Here is a 26,248-nt window from a genome sequence, read left to right on the forward strand (position 1 = left end):
TGCTCTCCAAAAATCAAGAGAGATAGAAAGGGATACAGGGAGGGAGAAGATTCTAATCATTCTCTTCAAACATTTTGTAATGAAAACCACTCTATTAAGAAAGTACAGCTAACATTTTAAGAAACACAAGTAGAGATCACATCTCAGAATGCAAGACAATGATTGTTCCAAATGGAAGCTTTTTAAAGAATGAGGTTAACAGTCATCTTTCTGTACAGAACTTCTTCAACCAAGTTCCCTCATTACATGGCCCCAGTCCTTTGCTATAAGCAAAAGTTCTGAGATAACATAAACGATAATTAGGCTAGATCACTTGCAGTAAAAGAAATTACAGGTACTTTATTGAACTCTGAAACATTTGGTACATTAATGAAGCCCACAGTGTGCTACTGGGTACACCAGTCATTCTTCCCAAAAACCTTGTCTGATTCCAATATTTTGCTGTAAATCTGGTCTTGTTGCCTGATTCCATGATAATGCAGTGATTCCAAAGCACTGTTCTTCAAAAAACATACTTTCCTAGGAAGTTAAGCATGTTATTTAAAAGTAGTAAATATTCCTTCCCCTCATAAATTTCTAATTTAGTGAAATGGGGCTGCTTTTGATTAATTTCTCTGTAGAGGAAGTACCGAGAATTACTAGAATGGGCAATACATGTTTCATCTCCTTGAATGACTGCTTTGATCCACTGAGTCAATTCAAGGTTACAGCTTTTACCAAGGTAAATTGTTTCTAGTGAAGAAAATAGGAAATGGTAACAAACAATAACATTAGAGAGAGACTAGTGTTTAAAATCCAAAAACTACTACATAGTCAACAAAAACATTTAAAAATAAGAAGGACCTCTTTGATGGTCTAGCAGTAAAGTCTCAGGCCTAACACCAGTGTGGACTGAGTTCAATAACTGGATAGGGAGCTGACCCATGTGGCACAACAGACCTCTCCTGTTTCGCCTGCTGCTCCTCTTAGCAGTGTAAGTCAGTAGATCTGCCCATTCTGCTCCCCACTCACTCTGATGAACCCTCACCACCCCCACCTCTGGCCTATACTCCAGTTCCTCTACACGAAAAGAAATAAATTAAACCTTTAAAATATATAAATGAATGAAAATAAGAAAGCATAAAGTATATGAGCTAAAATAAATACATTTCCTGTAAATTTACCAATATGTAGAGTTATTCCAGTCATTTCTACATAGAAAACTTTAAAAATAGGACTTAAGATGAGACTAGTTGTTGTCAGTGAATGTATATTATGACTGTAGCTACTTCCTGTTTCCAAACACGTTTGGCACAAAAAATCAGACATATATTTTAATGTAAAACTGTTTTGTACATCAAATTTCTCAGGCCGATGTGATCCTCTAGTGGTGAGCCCCCAACCAATATCTGAGACATAATCAGAGAATAGGCCAGGGAAATGGCAGTTCTGATTATCATAATTTCAGCAGAAAAGAAAGCATAATGGTCCCTTTTATTACTAACTTTTTGTAAATTTATTCTAATGCATCACTTAAGTAACTATAAAATAATTTTAATAACAGAAGATCATGAATGTGGTGGTCTTTGAGTGGCAGAGGTTGTTTTCTATTGTCTAATTTTTAAATTAAGTAGGCATTTCAGTATATTTCTTCTGATATTATGAAAGATTTTATCTACTGAATCAACTCCATTAAGTGACAGTTTGTTTGCATTACCATATTTAAATATTAAATACAGAATTTCATATTTTTCACTAATTTCACATATTTTTCATTAATTTTTTGTTTTGATTTTTGTTGTTTTAAATTCTCTCCACCAAACCATCCATGCGCATAACCCCTCTGCATCCTGCCCTTATCCCCTACACCTTTTACCCTTTTCCCTCTGGTAACCGTTATCTTCTTTTTGCCAAACTCAAGTTTTTAGTTCTTTCATTACTTTCATGTAATTGTTTTAGAGGTATTTATATTCTGCAGATGAGTGAAATCTGTCTTTACTTTTTGACTGATTTCACTCAAAATAATCACTCAACATTATTGCCAGCTTGAGGTGTTAAAGGAGGACATTATTGCACTTGATCAAGATCATCAAACTGGAAGGAATTTTAAGGATCATTTAGTACAACACATCATTTTAAGCCTTGAAAAGGTCAGTGCTGCCCAAAGTCACATTTAGTGTCAGGCATAGGACTAGAACCCAGATCTTCTGGTATCTGGTCTTGCACTATAGCTTACCAAATAAAATCACATTCCTACAGCTGAGCTGATAGTCACAGGTTCCTATCATACTGAAACAAGAACTAAATTAAGTCCCATCTATTAAACCGACTGCTTTGATGATTTAAACAGTCTACTAAGGTAAACTCAGATTTCTTCCTGTTTCCTAGCATCCCTCCAAGACTGTGTCGAAGCCTGTGTGAGCAGACAAGGCTTCGGTGACCTCACTGTGAAGGGAAAGGATGCTTTAGACTCATGACCATGTATCTCATTCTCTCCCCTCTCATTTCTACGGTCTAGTGACATTTCCTTGTCCCCTCAGTCACTGAGTTCTCTGCTAGTATCCTCTGCCAAGTCTGATGACTCATGGGCATTTCTCCCCTCAACTCAGAAAGGACCTGGTTTTTTTGTCAGCTGAGTGTGCCCCTCCCTGTTCTCACAGAAGTCTTACAGGACTCCCCACATGGCTACAGGGACACATTATTCTTCCACTGGAAAGCCAGCTCCCCACCAAGCATTTCTGCCTCCCTCTACAGGGTGCACTGGAACATCCCTCACTTTTCCTGCCTCCTGAGAAACCAAGATCCTGGGAATGGTACTCAGGTTCTCTCCCTGCCCACCAGGCTGTGAAGGCCCCAAGTTCACTGTGGCAGGGAGTGGTTAACTTATTTCACAGGCTGGTTTACTCTGCTTCTCACTTTTCTATCCATCAATAGCCTGCCTTGACAGCTTCACTCTCTGAAACTTCAGCCAGTGGAGAGAGGAAAGATCATGTTTCATCTTTGATTTATCTGCCTTCTTCCTACAGTCATCCATGGCCAGAAGTGGGAAATGAGCATTACCCTTCACAGGAAACTATATTCCCTCCTTCCCAATGTGGGATTCACTCATTTTTCTTTGGAGCCCTAAGTGTGAGGAGGGGTGAAAGAACATGATTTATGGAAGAGAAAGATGAGGAGAGGGGATTTGAGGTTGGATGAAATGGGTGAAAAGGCCCAAGAAATACATATTTCCAATCACAAAATAAATGTCATGGAGATACAGTGTCCACACAGCATGGGGTTCATGGTAATAATATAGTATTGCAAGTATGAAAAATTGCTATGGATGGGAGACAGACATATTGCGGTCATCATCTTGCCTTGTATACAAATGTCAACTCATTATGTTGCACATCTGAAACTAATAAAATATATGTACATCAATTATACGTCAATAAAAAGGAAAGATAAAAAACACATTGATTTAATATTTATAAAATAGTCTTCCCTTCACAGTTGTTACATTCATAACCCTATAGCCACAAAAGTGATAGGCTGTCAAATACCTAATTTGTGGATTAATAATTCTTGTTGCCCACAGAATAAGCAACAAGTAGCCGGTGAGGAAGGTACAACTTCCATGCAGCCCTATCATGAGCCACAAGAATGATGGGAAGGAAGCTGGGATGAACCGGGAAGGTACTGAGACCACTACTTTGGAAGCTTGAGAACAAATGGGAAGAATATGGGTCATTTCAGTAGGGTGAGGAGAAGACCAGCCTCCTGTGATGAAAGGCTCTGGCATGACACAGCAAATCAAAACATGTTGACTATTTTGCTGTCTGTCACTACTGACATTTTTGTCTCTTGCACCATTTATCCAGAAGTAAAACAGAAAAACACTCTGACTTATGAGAAGTTGGTGGGGGGAGGTTAGAGTTAACATCTGCACAGCATGCTCTGTTCCCTGAAAGAAATGTGCCACATCAAGTGAATTAATATTTCTCCTTTGAAGTTCTTATTCACATTCATCCCTTCCTATATGTGAAACATAATCTCTCATCATTTTCACTGCCTCAAAACCTCTAAAAGAAACATGCTGGAGCTCTCCCTGTGAACTTTTACCTTCACATACATGAGAAAGTGCTTATTGTAGAAAATAAGAAGCATCACCATAGGATCAGAATACAGCATCAAATGGGAGAAATCAAAAGATGGGAACTATCAGTCTGCCAAAATGAGGTTCAAAGAAAATGGAAAATTAAAAGGCAAGTATGAAAGGGTTCTTGTCTAAGATGGGCAGAATACAAGAATTATCAAGAAAAACTAACCAGAGAGACAGTCTTCCTGTTTAGAAGTCTAAGGTTGTTGGAATATATAAGGGATGGTGAAAGGACCCCGCAGAGGGCAAAGAAGAGTCATCTAAGACCAAGATGGGGGCAGGCACTAGAGGTGCATTTAGGAAGGGAACCCGCAGCTGAGAGGAGGCACCCACCCTCTGAGACCCCGTCACACGTCCATCTGCTGAAAAGCACACGGGCCTCTGCTGCCTGGAAATTCTGCAGACATAACTGAAACACACACAACTCCCTCTGCAGCTCTTGTCACAGTTGCAGTTTAAACACCTTTTGCTAATTCTTTATTAGTCTCCTCTCCCCCACCAGCCTGGAAATTCCTTTATCTGGTTTTGCTCACAACAGCATCCAGGGATCCAGTACCTGCATGATCGGTCCTCAGTGACAAATAAAATTTAGGTCAGATTTGTGGTTGGGTGGAATGAGATTTGAAACAGGCAAAGGATGTTAGCTAAATCGCTCTCGGATCATTCTGACAATTACTAAGGTTTCCCAGTCAGGGATTAGCTGCTTTGAAGGGAGTCAGTCTTCAGTGACACCCTGTTAAAATGTAACTGTTGCCTGAGAGGGGTCCTGCTTTGCGAAATTATTTAACACCTGACTATATGGTTGGATGACAGATAACTGAAAGGAAGGCCCTCCAGAAACGGAATGTACAATGAAGAGCTACAGCAAGGTGCCAGAGAAAGAACTGGAATACCACAACAATACCTTGTAGGGCGCACAGAGGATATTAAACATGTGCCTTCATTTCTTCCATGAAGACGTTTAACTGTTATGTTCCCATTAAATCCATGTTACCTTCTCACCCTTACTGCTGCCCTATATTGTATTCACTCTGAGCCATGTTCTTTACGCCTCCACAGAAACATAGATTTTTTATTGTATTTTTTATTGAGGTTAATGTTGGTTTACAACACCATATACAATTTGAGGGCCTAAGTTGATGCCTCTCCAGATGTGAATGTGGAAGATTTTTAAAAGAATCAATGTAGATGACAAAATGACTCTAGGGTTCCGGAATGATCCATATTCTACCCATAATCATTTGCAATCTTCCATTTTATCAGCAGTCATAAATTACATGTGTGTCATTTAAGAACACGGTGAACCCAAAGTATCTGTCATTTTCAGCATGCTCGCAAACAGTCAAGCCAGACACATAAACAACCAAGTATGGACACAGCTAACATCTCATGTTCGTTTTGACCACTACTATCAGAACCCACCCGTGCATCCAAGGTCCTGAGAGTAGGATGAGAAAAAGGGGAACACAGAGAAACATGGGGTATCCCTGGCCCCACTTTTGCCTCAGCCATAACAGTCCCACTTTAATCTTTTTGCAACGGTAGCTTCCCCTCAAAATTCCACTTGAAGAATCATTTCCATGGCTTTATGAAGTCTACAGATCCCTGGTCCGGAGGACTCAAAACATCTGTAGCTTTATTTCCAATAAAAGAGTGTTACACAGTCTGAAAGGCAAGGACTTTGTACAACATAATGTTGAAATACTAAGTTAAGAAAACTCTCTCAAAAGAACTTTTCATTTCACTTACATTTTTTAAGTGTAGGGATTCCCCAGTTGACAAAGAGTTTGTGTTCCAGAAGTTTTATTTGGAAGTCAGGGCTTTGGAAGTCAAGGCTCATGTTCCTACCAAAGAAAAATGATAATATGCCTGTTCGAAGGCAAGCACGAAAGTCCGACGCTCCTTGGGCAAAGTATAATGTTACTAATACCACTGGAAATAAAATTTTACCTCTGCTCTTTGTTGAATGGGCTACTGTGGACCAGTGAGGATGCTGAGCCAACCTTTAATGTTATTTCTTTGAAGCACTTCATCCTGTGTTAAATGATGGAAAGGGGGGTGGTGGTGACAGAAGAGCTCCCCCTTTCCCCTTTTGACTACAGGAGAGCAGTGGGCCAGCAGTCGCAGGCGGGCACTAGCTGGCCGCCGGGCTCTGCAGAACTCTGCAAGCCAGGGGATGCCTGTAAGCTGCTGCCTTTCACCATTTCCAAAAAGCTAACTTGTGTCCCTTTGTTTATTCTAGGGTATTTCATATCACTTTATTAGAACAATCTGGCACCTAATAAAGATCTCCAAAAGTATGTGAGAGGATCTAACACTTAGGCCAAAAAAAAAAAGGGTGGCAGTGTTTATAACACTCATCAAAAAAAGGAAAAGATAACAATATGCAACTACAGATTTCCCAGGTTGAAAATTCTTTTTCCCTTGATTTTGGCTCATTTGGTAAGTTAAAGAGTTGAAAGAAAAGAATCAGTTTGAACCAAACAATCCTAAAATTTTCAGAACTTGAAAACTTGGAGTTAGGACCAGACTTGCCTCATTAAACACCATTACAAATTATCGAAATAGATATATAAGACATGAAGTTGATTTTCTACCAAAACTCTTGGTCAGAATACTTGACACCAAAACTCTAAGGAAATGTTCCATATAGAATCAAATCATTTAATATGCTAAAAGTAAATCATTTAATATGCTAAAAGTAAAGAGAATTTTACTATTAGGATAGATATTATTTCATGCCTTACAAAAATAAAAATGCTTTTACAGAATTGATTTCACCTCTCATCCAGGAAAATAGTAATAATGATGACGACAACTACTTCCTATCTTTGACTTTTGCAGTTTATGCAAAATTCAACCTTTATATATACTGTGCTATCACCTTATGTTTTGATTACAACATCCTTTTCCGGGTACTTTGTAAGAAAAAATGACGAAGGCACAGTGGGAAATTCACAGATCTAGGTTCTTGTCCAGGATAAACACTTTATCCACTGAATTTGCATTAATTATATTCTATAATCATTGAGAGCTTTGTTTAAACAGAAATAATAACAAATGGCACACTCACAGAGGTGTTTGAGGTTAAATGAAACACATATAAAATTATATGCAGGGCCTCCCTGGTATATTAGTGCACTTTAACTCCCTGGAGTTAAAGTGCAGAACTATAAAGCTATCGACAACCACTGCAGCACGAGCTTCATCCCCAGCCAGGGAGCTGACCCACATGGTGCAACAGACCCCTCCTGTCTCACCCACTGCTCCCCTCAGCAGTGTATTTCAGTTAGTCTGCCTATTCTGCTCCCCAATCTGTCTCTGGTGAATCCTTTCACCCCCACAACCCTCACACGTCTGGCCTATACCCCAGTTTTTGTATGTATACATAAATAAATCTTTAAAAATAAGAAAGTTATGTGCCCGGTAGATAGAAAGTTTAGTGATGATGATGACGCCTTTACATCCCCAATATCATTATATGGAGCTCATAGTCAATTCATGTTTCTTAAATTGACTTGAATTTCCCCTCCTCTGTCTGTCTGATAAAGTCTTATATTTTCTTTCTAGAAGAAATGGCATTTGAAAATCTTTTTTTAAATCTAATACATTTACCCAGATGTTGGAATACATCTCTATCAGCTCTTATTCCACCAACCTATTGCTATTTGTGTTTGCTACCTTCTGAAGCTTGGAGATCACTGGATGACAGAATAAAATCAGTCTGCAAGGGGGGAAAAAGTGGATTCTGTTTGCATTTCTATAATCAAGCCCTATGGCAAAATGCTTATTCCCAGGCCTAGCCAACAGCCACTATAACCACTAACTGAACCCAAAAGCAGCAATGGGTCTTCCAAAGGAAGGAGACATGTGTATCTATCAGATCCTTTCTCAGCCTTCAAGGCTCCACTCAAGTCCCCCCACCAGACAAAGCACTAACCAGACCAACCCACATCCACCTACCCCACTCCCCCACCCCCATCTCAATCCTTATGGTAAATTAAATGTGGATGCTCAGGTAAATTAAATGTGTGTGTTAGTCCAGTTTCCTCAGACACCCTATCAGCTCTGTGAAGGCAGATTAACTCATTATAAATTTTATTGCACAGAACAAGGACATGTAATAGACAGGAAACAAATATTTGATTGCCTGATTTAGGTCTGTTTTCCAATGTGCTCAAAGTACTTCTCCAGAATTATCCAATTAATCCTAACTGGATGGAGAGAAAGGCATATTGGATCCGCACGGACTGGAGCCAAGTCCTGGCACCCTCCTCAGTGTGAATGAGCAAGGGTGTTCTTGTCTGCTCTGCAACAATGCCTCTCTTTGGCCAGCACTCAACTTCTTGAATTAATGGCTCAGCACACAAAAATTAGCATTTTACATAAACCAAAGAAAACCAGGTCTTGGTGGCAACGTTAGCCAATAGTAAACTCTACTTTGAGTTCTATGTCCTCTAATTAAACGGACTGAGAAGTGGTCCCAAGGCCAGGAAGAGGATGGAGAGAACAATAATCTCCCCTGACCAGATAAACTTGCACAAGAATAATTAGAACTAGCGCAACTGTGAGCTACTGCTCTCATTAAGAATAACTAGCTACGACGGATGGACATTTTCCAACGAATAGTCACTACACCCCTCTTTTGCACTGCGCCCTTTTTCATATCAAGGATTGTCAGGGATAATAATGACAACAACAAGGATCTCATGGTCATATGAATTTTTTTAAACTTTTCAAAATGCTTTCACACCTAACTACTTATATGATATTCCCTACTACACTCGAGAGAGGGAGACAAGACTGTCTCACATTACATAAGCACAAAGGATCAGAATGATTGGTGCAAAGTCACAATAAACAGCAGAACGGGGTCCATTACACATCTTCCCTGCACCCCTCATTGGCATTGTTTCACTATACTCTTGACCAAAGGGCTGCAAAGCAGTTGTTGACCATCTTCCTAAAGGTGGCAGGCAAGATAACTTCCTGAACAAGAGCGCCCATATCTCTTAAAAAGAGATTGGACGGCCCTTGCAGAAAACACTGCCATTGAAATCAGCAGTCTTAACCAGTGTGCTTCACCATATTGAAGGCAATTTCCCATCCAAAATGGTTGACGAGGAGCCAACTGTGGTGTTCTAATCTTTGTTCATGCTGTCAGCATGACATATGAAAGAAATATGAATAAAGTGACAGGATGAAAACAAAGCTAGGGGCTGGTGTGAGATACACAGACAGGGTGTTAGCCCCACACGCACGGCAACTGGGTCAAGTTAACACCTCTTTTTTCCCCTACATATGCAGTGTGGAAAAGCTATTTATAAAATGTTTTTAAATATTTAGGACCAAATAAATCAATATTGTAGGGAAACACTAACTCTGACCAGAACTCATTTACTTGCCCTAGTCCCATGTGAATAACAGAACCAAGAATATCAGGACGATCCAAGGCCAGTAATAAAACAGATGTTCTTACTTTGCCCCGAATGCCCACTCAGGACTGCTTTCAATGTCCAGAATGGCCAGTGACCTGACATCCACAGTACAATGTCAAAAGCATAGAAAGGGGGCCTTGTGAGTAATATTTAATGTCAATATGACAAAAATAGAACTTCTAAAAATTACCTGACTCTGCAATTCACTTTGCTGCTTCAGGCGAAGATTTTCAGGTGTGTCTGCCACAGTAGTGAAGGACTGCTTTGGGTAGTGTCTGTGGAAAAGCATTTTTAAAAATATAATTAAACGATTATGTTATAAAACAATGCTTTCACCTCAACTGTTTTCTCCTTCCCTTCCAACATAATGGAACGAGACGATTCCTTAATTGCCTCAGGTCATCTCTGCATCAGACAGATCCCAGTCCCTTCTCTCATGACCCTGCTAACTTAGTTATCACCACATCTCCCAAAACTTCAGCCTCAGTTTTTCTAGTTGATACTTTCCATCAACATTCAAGCATATCCAAGGCTCCCATAATTTTTACATACTCCCCTCCACACACATCTTTAGCATGAGAACTAAACTCTAATTTCTCCTGCAGGCAAACTTCCTTCAGAGGCCTAACCTCATTGCATATCTCTTCAACTCTCTCCTTAATACTATGCAATCTGGTTTCTAGTTCCTGTTTCCAGAAGTTTCTCTGGTCAGATATAGTGATTTCCCATGGATACAGCCAAGAGATGCCTTTTGGTCTTCATCTAGCTTTGCCTCCCTTCTTTGGGGATGTCTTCTTTCTTGGTTTCCATGTCAACACACCCCTGACCTGGCTTCTCCCCCTCTAATCACCTGTGTGTTCTCTCTCATTTCTCTTGCTTCTCATCCCTCTTCAGGGTTCTACCATGGGTTTCTTCTCTTCTCAGTCCATACTATTACTGAGTGATCTCAGTCATTCTCACAGTTTTGGGTCTCCTTTATGTATGTGTGATTCCTCTTAACTCTCCACTCGGCCTATATTTCTCTTCTGAATGTCAGATCTTGTGGCCCTTCCACTTGTGTATGTCCCTTACCCAACACAAATGGACCTTTTTGAAACTCGACTGTCCATTATCCTACCCTATCCCCATGACAAGTTTTTCCTCCTATATTCTCTCTGTCATTTACTAGTGCCCATTTACCCAAACCATAAACCTGAGAGCAGCCTTGACTTCTCAGACAAGACTCTATCCCCTAATTATACCTCACTTATATTTAGATTCCTCCATCTCCACTGCAGTTTTTTTTTCATTATAGATCCCATTTAGATAATGACAATGCTTGCAAACCTTGCCCTCTGATTGCAATTATGAAAGTAAAAGTTCTAAAATGCCAATATGATCACCCCATCCCTGAGGAAAGCCTCTCAATGGTTTCTCGTTCATTGACCTGAGAATGAAATTCATCCTCCTAGCTCCCAACACCCCCAGGATCTGATCTCTCACACTCCTGTCCTGGCCATCAGGAATCCCTGGAATTTTCTCTTTTTCCCACTTTTTCCTTCCACCCTCTTCCACTTGCCTACAGTAACCATCCCTCTTCCTACCCATTTCTCTGGCTAATCCTCTTTATCTGTTAAGTCTCACCTTGGAAGCCACTTTGTCTGAGAAGCCTTCCTAATCTCTCAAAGATGTCCTGGAATGCACTTTACTTTCATTAAAATTCTCATAGTCATTTCTATGTGTCTGCAGACATGTTTTTATCTTACAGGACAAGGAAGTTTGATAGCAAAAAATCAGATTGTTTTTTCCCTTGCCAGGCCACATTCAGCACCTACCAGTGTCTGGTTCACAGCATGACTTGGGCGATATTCATAAATATTTATAAAAAGCCAAAAAGTAAAGGGAGTAGAGGAAAGTGAAGGGACAGCAACCAACCGTATGACCACAACACTCAATGAGGCTTTATCAGGTACGATCACATATTTTCACACCTAAGCACCCCAGCCACACAGAGGGAGAGTGAGAGCATCACCTCCTGCTTTGGGAAAGACACAGAGCATGACTGATGGCTGCCTCCTTCCCACATCCAGCTGGCACTCTCTGTAATTGAGGAGTTCAGAGTTGTCCTCTAAAATCCCCTTCCCCAATTCCTTCTCCCTGACCCATTTCCTTCATGCTGTCCATTTTATGTATCTTCTGTGCCTCCTCAAAACCCCTCAAAACATAGCTTACTGTTTCAAACATAATGTTCCTGCCTTCTTAGAGCTTATACGAGACAAATTAAAACTTAAAACTTTTTCATGACACCATAGGGTCATCACAGTAGATTTTATCAGATAATGACAAAAAGCAGCGATGTTTTCAAATATGACAAAGTAAGGCTGGTCTACCTTGGCTGATGCCACTGGGCATTTATAACTGCCACGCTGACATCTCATGGTAGCATTGGACCTTGCACCATCTTCTTTACTCTTGGTTTCCTCTTTCTACCCCAGATTAAGAAACTAGGTAGCCATCTGCTAAAACCCCTAGTGAAGCCAAGAGTTACTGTTTGAAGTAATAGTCAAGGTCTCTCCCTAGCTGTGTGTCAGTCACATGCTTTAGGGGGTTACTTCTGAACTGTGCTCCCCCTAAGCAGGTGAAGCTAGAACATACAATTTCAGCTCAGAGTTAGCACAACAAAAGAGTCAAGTCTGTGGGATAAACTGCTGAACTGTGATAAGAGTGTGAAATGCAGGAGTGTCTCCTACATTGGAAATATGAGATTCAGAAGAAATAAATGTGATTACGGAGATGGCAGCACATACCACATAATACTAAAAAGAATCATTCCAATATCTGGAAAAATCTAATTAACTTGACCCATTTGAAAATCCTGAATTTTTCAACATCATGTACAGGTAGTTATATCTGTTTCAACTAACACAGCAATAATCTGCTCTGGAGTCAGAGTCTCAACTCCCACTCACCTTCCACCTCATTCACAAAGAGAAATAAGAAAATAAAAGCAGATACAGAAATTAGTGAGGAATCATGATCCCTCACAGGCTCACAGGTCCAAGGAAGCAAAGCATTTAAAACTAATTGATGAGGGATCCTCCTGGTGGTGCAGCAGGTTAAAGCACAGCACTAAGAAGCTAACGCCACTTCAGCATGAGTTTGATCCCCACTCCCGAGGTGACCCAGATGGTGCAGCAGACCTATCCTAACCTGTCCACTGCTCCCCTGAGCAGTGTTCTTCATTCATCTGCCTGTCCTGCTCCTCACTGTCTCTGATGAATCCTCTCACCACCCCTGTACCTCTGGCCTGTACCCCAGTTCTATATGCATAAATAAATCTTAAAAAAAAACTAATTGATGATACTGTACCAGTAAATCTATAAACTGGTAAATATATAAATGTTCTTAGAATGTGAACTTGCATAAATATATATGTATGTGTATGTGTATATACATGTGTGTGTGTGTGTGTGTGTGTGTGTGTGTGTGTGTGTGTGTGTGGAGAGAGAGAGAGAGAGACCTGCACATAAAACAGGACAAGAGGAAATAAAACTGGCATATCCACCAACACAATAAGAGATTTTAACACCCATCTGCCCATCTCCTATTTTACTTCTAGGTCAATCAAGCAAGCACAAAATGAGTACATCTCTGAAATAGGGGAGCTGTAACAATATCACTGGTAAACCTATTGACAACCAATACACCACGGGGTTCACTGGTCTAAAAGGGAGTGAGCCAGGTCAGACTTGCTGGGTCACACCAACACCACCAGGCTGGCCGCAGGGCAGCTGCATGCATGACGCCAATGTGAGTGACATGGAACTAGTAAGCAGAATAATAAAGTTCTCGCTGTTCTGACACTTTACACATGGAATCCTACCGCATCTGATAGAGTTTCCCTAAGGATGCCTGTATTTGAGCCCAGACATAATGAGAAAAGGTAATGAAAGAGTGAAAGGCTGTAACCCATACAGGAATCAACCATCATGTGAAATGTGACGAACAATTGCTAACACTACAGGACCTTCAGGAAGGAAAAGCAATGAACAGGAGCCTCGTGTTCTGCAAAGAGAGGTGTCTTGTGGGAAACAGCAGCCTGAGTAAAAGCTGCAAGAGGACGCATGGCCAGCTGCAGCTAGGAAGATGGGACCGAACCCTACCTACTCACCCCTACCTGGGGACGGCTGAGACAGAGCCACTTCAGACAAAAGTACAAACTGGTGTGGTTACATCTAGGTTGCACTGTGTTCCCTCTGCAAGAGTAAAATGTTAACAGATTTGTTTAAGGAATATCTCCTCCATTGCCTAGAAAATCTGACCTGAAGCCAGCTCCAAGCTGCTGTAACAAGAATGGGAAGCAGCCCTGCACTTGCCTTTGTAAATGTTTTTGCTTCCTAATAACAAATAAGGGAGTTCCTGCCACCATTTTCTTTCCCAACTGGAGCCTAAAGTCTCAAGCAGCATGAAAACTTAAAAGTCAAGTGGTAGAAGTTCTTCACTTGGCTTTTCACAGGCAAAGAATGTTTGTCAGAGTCCTACTCTTCATTTATACCTCATTCCCTGAAAGAATATCTTAAAATTTACATCCACTGTATTGGAAAGGTTTTGTTAAGGACCATAAAGGAAAATAGCACATCATATGAGAGAAGTAGGAAAGTTGGCAGTATTTTTTCCTGTTCTAGAAAATTTCTTAACTATTAATAATTTTCAAAAATAGTCCTACTTTGGTTACCTTTTCGAATATGGGAATGTATATAAATTAAGAAATTCTCTAATCAATTTTCTAAGAGTCAGGTAATTATATGAGCAAATCAACAGTTCTACATTATTCCCACTGATTTGAGCACTGCCTGGAAATCACCACTAGTGGGTAGAGGCATTTTAAAAGAGTATCCCTTTTATATGTTGGGGTCAATTTGAAGATTTTTCTACCGAACAGAACCTCTGAAGAAAAATTTGTTCATGTACCATTAACACTATTTTACATCAGCCAAGAAAAATTTGTTCATGTACCATTAACACTATTTTACATCAGCCAAAAACGTATTATAATTCTACACCTAACTTTCTTCCAGGACCTTCAGGCCTAACGTGTCTCTTTCACTGTCTTGCTATGTCAATGCTGTGGTGTCTAGTCATGAATGTTCCTCCACAGCTATACCCATTCTTAATTCTACCACTAATCTTTCCTGTAGCATCTCCAAAAACAACTCACATTAATGTCGCTGCTTGCAAAACATCAATTTTATGATTAAAAAAAAAAAAGGACAGAGAATGAGAGCAAGTAAATGGGGAAAGCTCTTCAGAAAGGAGGCTGATAAGAGCTGCTGGTAGATGAAATAAAAGCAAAAAATGGATTTGATAATGTTGGTCTTTCGCACATGAAATACAAGCCCCCACTGAAAGAAGGTAAGGAATGCAAAGACCAGTTCTCTCTAAAGGGCAGTCAATAACCTGTCTGACAATATGCCAAATTCTCTTCTGTCTGTAAGGGTCAAACAACCTTTTGATTTACTCCCCCAGCGGGACTCCATTGTAACTCCTATCTTGTATTTACAAAAGAAGGTATTCTCCAAGGGATTACAAGGTAGACCTTACCTACCTCATGAGGAAATGCTTATCAGCTATTGAAATATGTCACCCAGATTCTGAATTGCAATGTAAAGTGAGCAATTCACACACACATGCACACACACGTACCCTAAATGTTGTTTAAGAAAAATATGAGCAAAAAGAGGACAATCACTTCCCTAAGCTGCTGCCAACCTGACCATGGGAAAGTATGAACAGGGAGTGTGTGTGTGTGAGAGAGAGAGAGATACACAGAAAGAGAGAGAGTAGCTCTGGGACCAGCGCCCACGACACCAAACGGTACTGGACCGAGCCAAGAGAGCGCATCAGGCTCCACACTTGAATACCTAAGACAGCCTTAGAGTCAGAAAAATGTTAAAAAGCAAAGTTTGTGCAAAAACATTAGAAACACAATGTTTCCTCTGTTAAAAATAACCCATTTATAGTAAATAGTTCGTGTCAATAAAAGTTATTACTCAGGGCCCTCCCTGGTGGCCAACCCCATTAAAGCACAGCATTAAGAAGCTAAAGCCACTTCAGCCTGAGTTCGACCCTGCCCCGGAGGTGACCCACATGGTGCGGCAGACCTCTCCTGACCCTCCCACTGCTCACCTCAGCAGTGTGCTTCATTGATCTGCCTGTTTACTCCCCACTCTGTCTCTAGTGAATCCTCTCACCACCCCTGCACCTCTGGCCTGTACCTCAGTTCTATATGCATAAATAATCTTTTTTTTAAATCTTTTTTAAGTTATTAAAAGCATAAAATAATCAAATTTTTGAGAAAAGAGCCCCACAAAACTAAAAATGGAATATTATATTCAGCTGTACATTATCTGTAAAATGTTATAGTCTCACAGAAACATGCCTGGCCAAAAAAAGAATTAAATAAATTGTGGGAAACTAATTGTGAGTAATAGTTACAGAACTGTCCGAGCTGGTGAGCCATCTATGGGGTGCCCTGGGCTACCTGCTGAGCTCAGCACGGAAGCCACCGTGAAGAAGATGAGAAAATGGAAGTGCGCAGCCAGGCCCTCAGGGAGGGACAAAGAGGCTGTTCTCAGGCTGAGGCTGAGTGGAGATGAACGCTAAGGAAGTGTCCCAGGCTAGGAACGGTATTCCAATTACTGAACTTCTGACAAGTGGACTTTTGAAAGATGTAATTTTCTTCTCAAAGGTTTTTCTTGTGTGGAAAATAAACTTTTCTCAGTTATTCTTTTGAATTATGAGGGGGAAAAATTCCAGCTCAACCAAGATGAAATGAACATTTCCACACTGAGAAACATCTGGGTCTATCTGTTGCACTAAAATTGCAAGTAGAATTGCCAGCAGCTTGGTAGGTCCACTCTTCTGTTTCTCCTGAGCTCAAAACTGTCACTGGATATTTTGAAGGGCAATGATGAGACTACTGGACTTGAAGATATTTGTAATGACCCAGCACAAAGTACACAAAGTGTGGGAGAGCCACACTTGAGGGTAGAATAAAACTCGGTTTACCGTAAAACACCGCCCTCCCCATCAAACTAGAAGGGCTTCTTCTTGTTTACAGTCATCTTCTTCCTCTAATCCAACATAGACAACATGAAAAGTACTGACATGGGAGTTTTTGCTAAATTGTATCTCTGATCATTTGAAATTATCTGAGTCATTGACTTAAGCCCACCTTACAACCAAAAGCACTGAAGAGAGATTTTTAAACTCCAAATTTGTATCAAAATGACAAATGTCTATGTCTCTAAAAAGTCACTGTTAATGAGCATTACAAAACTACTCATAGGTTCCAAGTCAAAGTATTTTCCATAAATTTAGCTCTGATTAGACTACAAATATAAAAATAATCACTAGTCACATCATTCTTACCAGGCCCAGGAAAGACCCAAAATTCTCAACACAGTCCTCCAGACAACTTCTGCCACACAACCAGGCCCACAGGTTTGACCTCTTTGTTTGTTTGACAATTTGCAGATCAGATGTTTCCTAACTTTCTAGGCTATCAAAGCAATTTCAACAACCCAAATTCTACTTAAACACTGGCTTCCACTACGCAGCTTTAGAAGTATCCTTACAGAGAGAAAAACTCTTCAACACACTTCAATTTGTTCCGTTACAAATGGTGTACATTAAATTTATTTCCTGTGATTTTTTAGAATAGGCAGACTGAGGAAAAACATAGGAAATTTAGCCAAAACTGGCAACTTTCACACCAAGATGGTGGTAAAGAAAATGAATCATGTACAACATTGCCAACTGCTGTGTTCCTATCTCTCCCCCGGCTCTTCAAAGCAATTCACCAAACAAGTGGCATTCCTTTCTTTGTACCTCACTTGAAATGTATGTATTTTTCCCTCTGGCTATTGATTATGTAATTAAGTGAAAACTCAATAGATCATTCTACTTCTTCTGCTTTCAGTGCCTTGAACCAGGAGAAAGATGTGCAGCTTTAAACCTTTTTCATCATAGGTTAATGCATAGGAAGAAAAGACAGCCTTTGTGAAAGGCCTGAACTAAATGGCATATTTTAAAAGACGCATAAACGTTAGCCTCAAAATTGTACATGTTCCCTCCAAAATGTTCGACCCACATAGCTTCAATCTAGTTGATTCAAATAGCAAACCAACTATTTCCTTCTCAAAGTCAACAGGAATATTTTAAATACACACACATGCATAGATAGCAGGCAACTACATAGATGCATCCAGAGATAGAGAGGAAACATTGAAGGTACCTTATTTGATTGATAGTCGATGAATACAGTTAGGTTGATAGAAAAACAGAAAGCCAAAGCTACTTAATATAAGGGGATTCTGGAAATATCCCAAGGGTCACCAGGATACTCAAAAACCTACATGCCAAATTGCCAGGTCCTCAGGTCCTTGCCTTTCTCCACCTAAGCTCCTTACTGATAATTTAATTTGCAGATACTGAGTTTCCTTCTTACCCCAAATCCCCAAACCCCCACTGCAACCTTCACATTCTGTCATGTTCTCTGGAGTCTGAATAATGTGCCATTTTTGTTCACGAGCTACAGATGCTCCCTGCAGCAAAAGCTCACAAAACTACTCGGGCATCAAGACTAGGAAGACTGAACAAAGGCAATGTCATCCTTGCCAAAACTTGGGAAGAATTAGACTATCAGGGAAATGCCACAGGGGGAAATGGAAGGCTTAACTTAAAAGAAAAACTGTTTTTACTAAAAAATTAAATTATAAAGATTGTACTAACTGAGGTAATGGCCCCTCATATACACTTCAGCAGATTCTTAAATTTATTTAATTTAAAGTAACAGGAAGATATGCATCCCTAGGCTACGAAAATCCACACAAATAACTTCCATTTTTTGAGCACTTACAAGAGTCTGCTGTACTACTCAAAGACTTGTATTCAGTATCTCATTTAATCCTTCCACAACATTATGAAGTAGAGACTCTTCCCACACAGCTAGTACTTGTTGGATCCAGAAATCTAACACAGGTCTTCCTACCAGTGGTGTATGCATCAGAAAAATCAGTAAGCTTTTCAGGAATTTGTAGGCAAGTTGCTATATACATTCATTTTTTAAAAAAAATAAATGATGGGCCTTCCCTGGTGGCGCAGCGGGTTAAAGCACAGCACTGAGAAGCTAAAGCCACTTCCGCATGAGTTCAATTCCCGCCTGCCCCGGAGGTGACCACATGGCATGGCAGACCTCTCCTGACACGCCCGCTGCTCCCCTCAGCAGTGTACTTCCTCGATCTGCCTATTCTGCTCCCCACTCTGTCTCTGGTGAAGCCTCTCACCGCCCCTGATCCTCTGGCCTGTACCCCAGTTCTGTAGGCACAAATAAATAAATCTTTTTTAAAAAATTAAAATAAATAAATGACAACATAAGCAGAGGTAATAAATACTCAGATCTCATCACTTCCTAATTATTTTACCACATCTATGCTTTCAGCATTGTGTACATCAAGGTATCAGTGAAGGAAAACACTATATAGGCTATCACCTATCTCTTCCCAAACCTCCAAATCTGTGCTCTACCATGTCTGGTTAGTGGCTTGAAATTAACCACAGTGAAATCATTTTCACCATATAAAATGGCAAGCAGGACTTTTATTCCCCGAGAGTGGCTGAATTCTCCTGCAGAGCACAGCTCATAACGTCAGGGTTTTCTCTCACACCTGATAAGCATTATACATTAATTTTGATTAATAAAAACAAATGACTTTCACAGGGAGGTTTTGCTTTTACTTAGAAAAGTAAACCACATGAAAAGTAAAAATACTTCACTCTATTGAACCATTTAATTAATTTCTGAAAGGAAGACTTGCCTGTCTGGTTCAAGAATAACATTTCCTCAAGAAATAAAAGGGTGGGTGGGAAAGACTGTTCTATAAACAAACAGGAGAGGAATTTATTTGCCCATATCTACCTATTACCTCCTTACACAACTTCTACTGAAGACTGAATTGGAGAGTAGTTTTCCTTCCTGGACGTAGTAGATTTTGTGTCTTAAAAAGATTTGAGATTGCATTTCAGGAAGCCCTTCTTTGTCACCCTTCAGACCCAAGCTTCATATCCCACAGATGGTAGAGCCATTTTTGATGCGTTGCTTTTCTCAATAAAATGGAGCAACACCAACCAGTTGTCAATCTACAAAAAGACAGCACTCAACATTGACTAATTTAGAAGCAGCCTTGTCAGAATTTTGAAAGCCTGCAATCATAGAAATCTAAGATCTTCACTATGCACAATGAACAAGATAATTAGCTCCTTTTCTCAAATACTTAACTTTCCCATTTAAGAAGGACAACTGCTAAATGTCATTCTTCAAAATTTAATTTTTTGACAAAATAGTATGCATATGACTCATATCTTGCCTATAGAAACACATACATGATTAAAGGAATTATCTTATTAATGTATTTATAAAGTTAATTTTCTTTATACTCAAAAAGAACTGAAGATGGAAATATTGTAATATCATCATCTTTCCTACTGAGAGGGCTGGATGTGTTGTAATTGTCACTCCCCAGTAGAATACCTGCCAAACCAGAAGAATGAAGCTTCTCAACCTTTCCTTCTCCCCACATGTAATTATCAGGTATCTAAAAATAATATTGTTATATTTAGTCAACATAGATGCATGTATGTTTTCTATTATCACCAGTCAAGTATCTTAAAATGAAAGCAGTCACCAAAGTGCAGGGTGGGAAGACATACCCTGATTACTAGTCTATAAGCACAACATGTAGCCCATGACCTCAGCTCCTTTCTACAGAACTAGTTTTGAAACAAGGCAGGACATATCTTTAAACAGAAAGTCAAGACAGGATAATATGGTGGCCAGCCAACGTGCCCTAAACAATGGAACACAGATTCCACAAGATATTAAAAAATAAACAACTATTGTTCAAAAAAGTGAGGGCCACAAAGAGTGATGCTTGGTCATGAGATATATGTGGATGATGATGGATAAGCAGAAACAAACAGTTTCTTTACTAAAGGAATTCTCAGATTTGGCCTTCTTTAGCCAAGAACCTTTTATACAGCTGGTGTTCCACAGAACATGTCTTGAGAAATATTCATTATGCAGAATGAAAAGGAAACCTTAAAAGAATAAAAAATAAATTCACATGATTGTCTACATTCTCTCCTCAATGCTGAGATTTTAGTGCAATGCATTCTTTTTTTTTTTCCCCCCTTGAATGTGCTTTGCCTGATTGCTGAAGAGACAACACCTATTCAAACCTTTCAGGCCATGTTCAAATCCATTCTCCATCCCCTGGCATACATTCAAAGTGGAATTTCTGCAAGCCTGGACAAACCATTATATCAGCATTTGCAAAATCTTGCCATTGTCCTCACTGCCTATATGCTTGGAGAGGGGTGGGGAGCGTGCAAGGGGAGAAGAACTTGGAAAAATACCGAATAGATGAGTAACTGAAAGAATGATATAGAGAAGTCATAAAGTAAAAGGTATAACTGTCTTAAAGTGCATTTTCAGGTTATTTATGCAGTTAACCCTTGAACAATGAGAGGTTTAGAGGATCAAGCATTCCTGCAGTTGACTCCCCCAAAACTTAATTACTGTTAACCTTCAGCCTCACCAAGAATGTAACAGTTTTTGTATTTATTATTCCGTAAGTGGAAGTAGATCATCATAAAATCTTCAGTCTTGTCACTGTCATCATCATCTTCACACTGAGTAGACTGATCTTGCTGTCTTGGGAGTGGGACAGAACACAAGGCAGAAACAAACCCACGTATAATTGAACTAGTCACTTCAAACCTGTGTTGTTCAAGTGACAACTGCAGAGTATTTTACTAAGGTGGAAATTAAGTTTTTCTCTTCCAATATATCTGAAATATCATAGTTTTCCACAAGTTGTTAAAATTAAAACTGTGTCTTAAAATTATTATTTTTCTCGATACTTTTGAGATCACTAAACTTGTTATGGTTTCTAAATTATAGGAAATACTACAGTAGAGTAATAGAATGCAAAAAGTTTATTCTCAGAGATTAAATCTGACTACTCAAGTACTAAAAAATCAGAATTTGTTGGAAAATTTAATATACACATCTAATGAAATGTGTCCCTTTTCTCCTCATGTCATGGTCCCAGGGCTGCATCTAACTTACAAACTTAAAAACATCCACAGATATACATCAAAGACACAGAAATGTCCTTGACCTCAGTGTTCACAAACAAAACACAAAAAAATACTGACTGCCCAGTGTCTGAAAAAAAAATCCTCTTTGGTCAAGAAATAAAGGCACGTATGTGACTTATTTACTTCCTGCTTTAAAAAAAAAATTAGATTCATGGATGCTGAATTCTAAATCCAATTTTAATTTTAATAGTTTTTCTATTTGCTATTTTCTTTTAATAATAAAAGGAGGAAAATGTCCATTTTGGATGGGAAAAAGTATACATGGAGTTTCTGTCCATCTTTCATGGTTTTATATTTCCAGGAAGCACGATTTACAGAATAAAAACTTTATGAATGTGTCTACCAAACAGACTTTCTAGATATACTGTAAGTTGATCACCGATGACACCCCAACAATGAAAAAAGCCACAAATTTCAACTGTGGAAAAATATATCATGTATTTAGGCGCTTTTAATTTAGGTGCTTTTTTTTCTTTTACTGTCTTGCTGATTTATTCAGAAACAAAAATAAAAGGCTGCTTAGACATTGATCATGAACAAAGTGTGAGTGTCAAAGTATCTGCCAATGTTTGAACAAATCTTAACAAATAGGAGCTCTACTCAAAGAACTATATATCCAGTCAGGCAATTGGTGAAGGAAGGACAGGAGGCTTTAAAAATACCTACAGAGTTCTGCAGTATCTTAGTTATTTCAAAAGGATTTATCAATAATATAACGCACATCTCTCCTAAGTTCAATTAATAACAGATCTCTTCATATTTAATACCATCCCATATAAAGCTATAAAAGGAAATATTTTTTAAAATATACTCTACTTTGTCAGACAAATAAGTTAGCAATAAAGTCACTATTAGGTAAGTACACTTTATTAGAACCAAACAATGTGCTGGATTTCTGTAGAAATCTGGTAGCTAAATGAACCAACTCAACTAATTTTTTTCTTTTTATTGAAATAATATTGCATTATAACTTGCAAATCAGGTGTGCAACTACTGTATGAATCAGAAGAGATAAGTCTTAATTCTCTATCACCTTGGCCAAGTCACATCATCTCAAGAGGACCCCTTCCTTCCTATTGTCAAGAGGGACTGTAATACCTTTATAGAAGCCCACATGACGCTGTCAACAGCCATCCACAGTTACAAATCATGAAATGATATAAAAATTTCAAGTATTATTCATTTAGCCAAAAGGGTCATTTTTATCCCACAATGATGTTGCCACATATTTATAAGCCCCCATTCATTGTGGGGTACCCAAGCACCACAGAATATTTATACAACTGATAAATTCAGAAGCTACTCAACAAAAGACTCTGTATGTCAGAATAGCAACACATTTCAATGCAAAGTGAGCAGCTTTCCAAGACAAAAATTTCTGCTGTGGCAGCTTCACCAAGAGGAACATCCTGCACTGAATTCTTACCGCATCCCTTGTCACTTAGTGGACACTTTCAATCTCCTTGTTTTCCCTCACACGCTGTTCTGAAAGAGTTGGTATTCCATCAGTCACTGTGACAGCCCCACATTATAGATCAAAGTAATTTGTTTATTGACTTCTGAATACCAAATTCCTCCAAGGACAGTCACAGATCCAAACATGCTGGGAAAACACGGCTGGAAAACATGTAAATACAGACATGCCCTGACAGCCCTGGATGACAGCTCTCAGAAAATCTCCCAGGGTGCACCTCTTCCTTCAAGGCCCACTCCACTCTTAAACATGACACTTTTCTTCCAGAAAAACAAAAACAAACAAACATACAAAAGACTGGACAGTAGAAGGCAAACAATAGATTTAGTGTCACATGAGTTAAACACACAAAAGTGGTAAAAATATAAATGGCTGCTGTTTATCAAGGTTCTCCAGACAAACAGAACCAACAGGATGTATGTGTACACACACATACATAAACACCAATGTGTGTGTGCATGCACATGTGTGTGTGTGTGTATTGCATGTGCATACACAGCTACTCACATACACAGGCTTGGGGTGTTTTTAAGCAGTTAGCTAATATGATTGTAGGCACTGGCAAGTTCTAAACTGCAAACAGTCCAGTAGGCTAGAGATCCAGGGAAAAGCTGAATATTGCAGGTAGAATCCAGAGGCAGTCTGGAGATAAGACTCCTCGGCAAAATCTTTTTTTCTTTTACTGATAGGATGAGGCCCACACACATTGAGGAGGGTCATCTCTTTACTCAAAGTCCACAGATTTGAAGGTTAATCTCATCAAAAAAAATTATTTCATAGCAAAATCTACACTGACTGAAAACTGGGTACCATGGCCTAGACAAGCTGACACATAAATATCACAGTTGCTGTCTATACTAGGGACAAGCTCTTCAGTTTAGTGGTAGCTGTATCTGGCAGGCTCACCCCACCAACGATGGACAGCTCTCTGCTTTGCACTTTCAAAAAAGAGATTTTACCAATTAATTGGACTTTGAGTGGGAGCCTAGTAAATTCACTATTCTAACCAAGCTCATAGATTACAAATCAGAAATAAATTCAATGACAGTATGAGGTGCTACAACCTTCCAAGGCCTGGAATGTCATCCATGCATTCTTCAGAGCTTTTCTTCTACTGTCCCTCTCCCTACCAGCTACATGTTGAGTTGTTTTTATTCTCTTAAGATTATGGTCAAATGTCCCAATCTCCAAAATCCTTCCTAGTCCACAGATTAAAACATGCTTGGTACTCCCTCACTTCCTCCTGCTCTGCTCTTTGCTGACTGATCCCATGTTTATTCCCCTTCTGCAGTGACACCCTCTGGTTCTTTGCAGACCCAAGCTGTGTTTCCACATCTCTAGTCTCTAAAGTAAAATGAGGCCAGTTAGAGGTAAATGTTTGTCTCCTCATATTTTTTGAAGCATTAGTTCACCTCCTCTGACTAGAAAAACTGCCTCTCCAAAATGCCTCATTATCACCAAGAAACTAAAGAAAGAAGCAAAGGTTACTGTTGAGCAAAAGAATCAGATGACCCAGAGAGGACAGGTGAATGGAGAGGACAAATTAATATCTAAAATATTTTCTAGGTCTAAGTGCTGGTGATTTCAACCCAATAAATTGCTCAAAACAGAGCACACTATTCTGTTTCATCAATATTTGGGTTCACCAGATGGAATCTCTCTTCTCTCTGGACATCCGTAAATAAATACTAATAAATTCTGACTTTCCAACTTAATTTTTTCTACTTTCCCATTGGGACTATCTGACTTCTATTTGTATCTTTTTTTTTTCTTTTTACCTTTCTCAATTCACTAATCTTTCATATCATCATCATTACAATGACTGCATTTTAAACACATTATCATCAATCTCCACACTCAACAAGTAAGAAGCTAGAACTCAAAAATGTTAAATATTCTGCCAAAGTATTAAAGCCACCTGGCTTCAAGGGCTGAAACCTCTCCAAGATTCAGGTTGTTTCTCTTCTTAAGGTTAACACTTCAGAATTCCTTAGAATTCCCACTTCATTTGAGGTTGGCTACTTCCTGATGACATGAGTAAAACGTTTGAATTCTCTATACTTTTTCTCACCTCAAGCCATAGGTAGAAATTGGTTATTCCACCAGAGCTTTCCTAGTAGTGTCACCAACCATCCCACTTTGCCAGGGACTGATGGGTTTCCTGTTTATGGATGTCCAGAAAGAAGCAGAACTTTCAATTCAAAATCAGGACAATTCTGGTAAAGTAGGGTGCTTGGACACCCTATTCCTATGGCCCTCCAAATCCAGACACTGCATAGATTCCTGTGGCAGGGTCCCATTCTCTTGCCTACTGCTATTGCTTCAGGATTTGCAGACTCCAGCTTACCATTCACGGAATACTATAAGCATCTGTCTCCCTTAGAAAACATTACACACCCTCAAAATTGAGGCAGGGCTGGAAAGAAAAAAAATAAAGCACAACACTGGTATCTGGGAAAAGGAAAGTACCACATAAGTCTCACCCTCAACCCAACTGCAACCTCATCATTCTGCTAGCACAAGCAGAGCAAGGCATGTGTCAAATGTGTTAAAATAAAAAGATGGGGGAGTGGGGAGAGGGAAACGGTGATGGCACAAGGGGATTACAACTGAGATGGAAAAAGGCACAAAATGATGTAAAAAGAAACTATTATAAAATAAAAATATAAATAAATAAAAAGATGAAGGAACCGAAGGACTTAAAAGCTAACCATGGGCGGGCACATTCACACCCAAGGAACCTAAAAAATAAGCTTGAACAAATCTGAATAAGATAGAAAAACCTTCACTTCTGGGAGCTGGTATGGCTAAAGTGTGAGACAGTAAGAAGCTATATAACGGTTTAAAAAAAAAAAAAAACTTCAAAAGACACTATGGTATTAAATATCTAAAAGACAATAAGTATTTAAAGTACTTATTTACTGAAAATATTCATTTCAAAATATTCATTTAAAGATTGATTTACAGAATGACTATAACTTTAAAAAAAAAAGATTTATTTATTTATTCATACAG

The 26,248-nt window shown here is 39.2% G+C and overlaps 1 protein-coding gene across 2 annotated transcripts in view; it reads right to left on the reverse strand.

Annotated features, from left to right (window-relative positions):
- NEBL (nebulette) overlaps window positions 1-26,248 on the reverse strand; it is a 287,194-nt gene that overhangs the window by 173,175 nt on the left and 87,771 nt on the right. For both annotated transcript variants that reach the window (XM_012731343.1, XM_012731344.1), the window contains exon 3: window positions 9,749-9,833. In XM_012731343.1, coding sequence (XP_012586797.1) covers window positions 9,749-9,833 — 85 coding nt within the window. The remainder of the gene's footprint in view (window positions 1-9,748; window positions 9,834-26,248) is intronic.

Source organism: Condylura cristata, unplaced genomic scaffold, assembly GCF_000260355.1.
Source record: "Condylura cristata isolate star-nosed mole 26May11 unplaced genomic scaffold, ConCri1.0 scaffold00030, whole genome shotgun sequence".
NCBI classification, from domain to species: domain Eukaryota; kingdom Metazoa; phylum Chordata; class Mammalia; order Eulipotyphla; family Talpidae; genus Condylura; species Condylura cristata.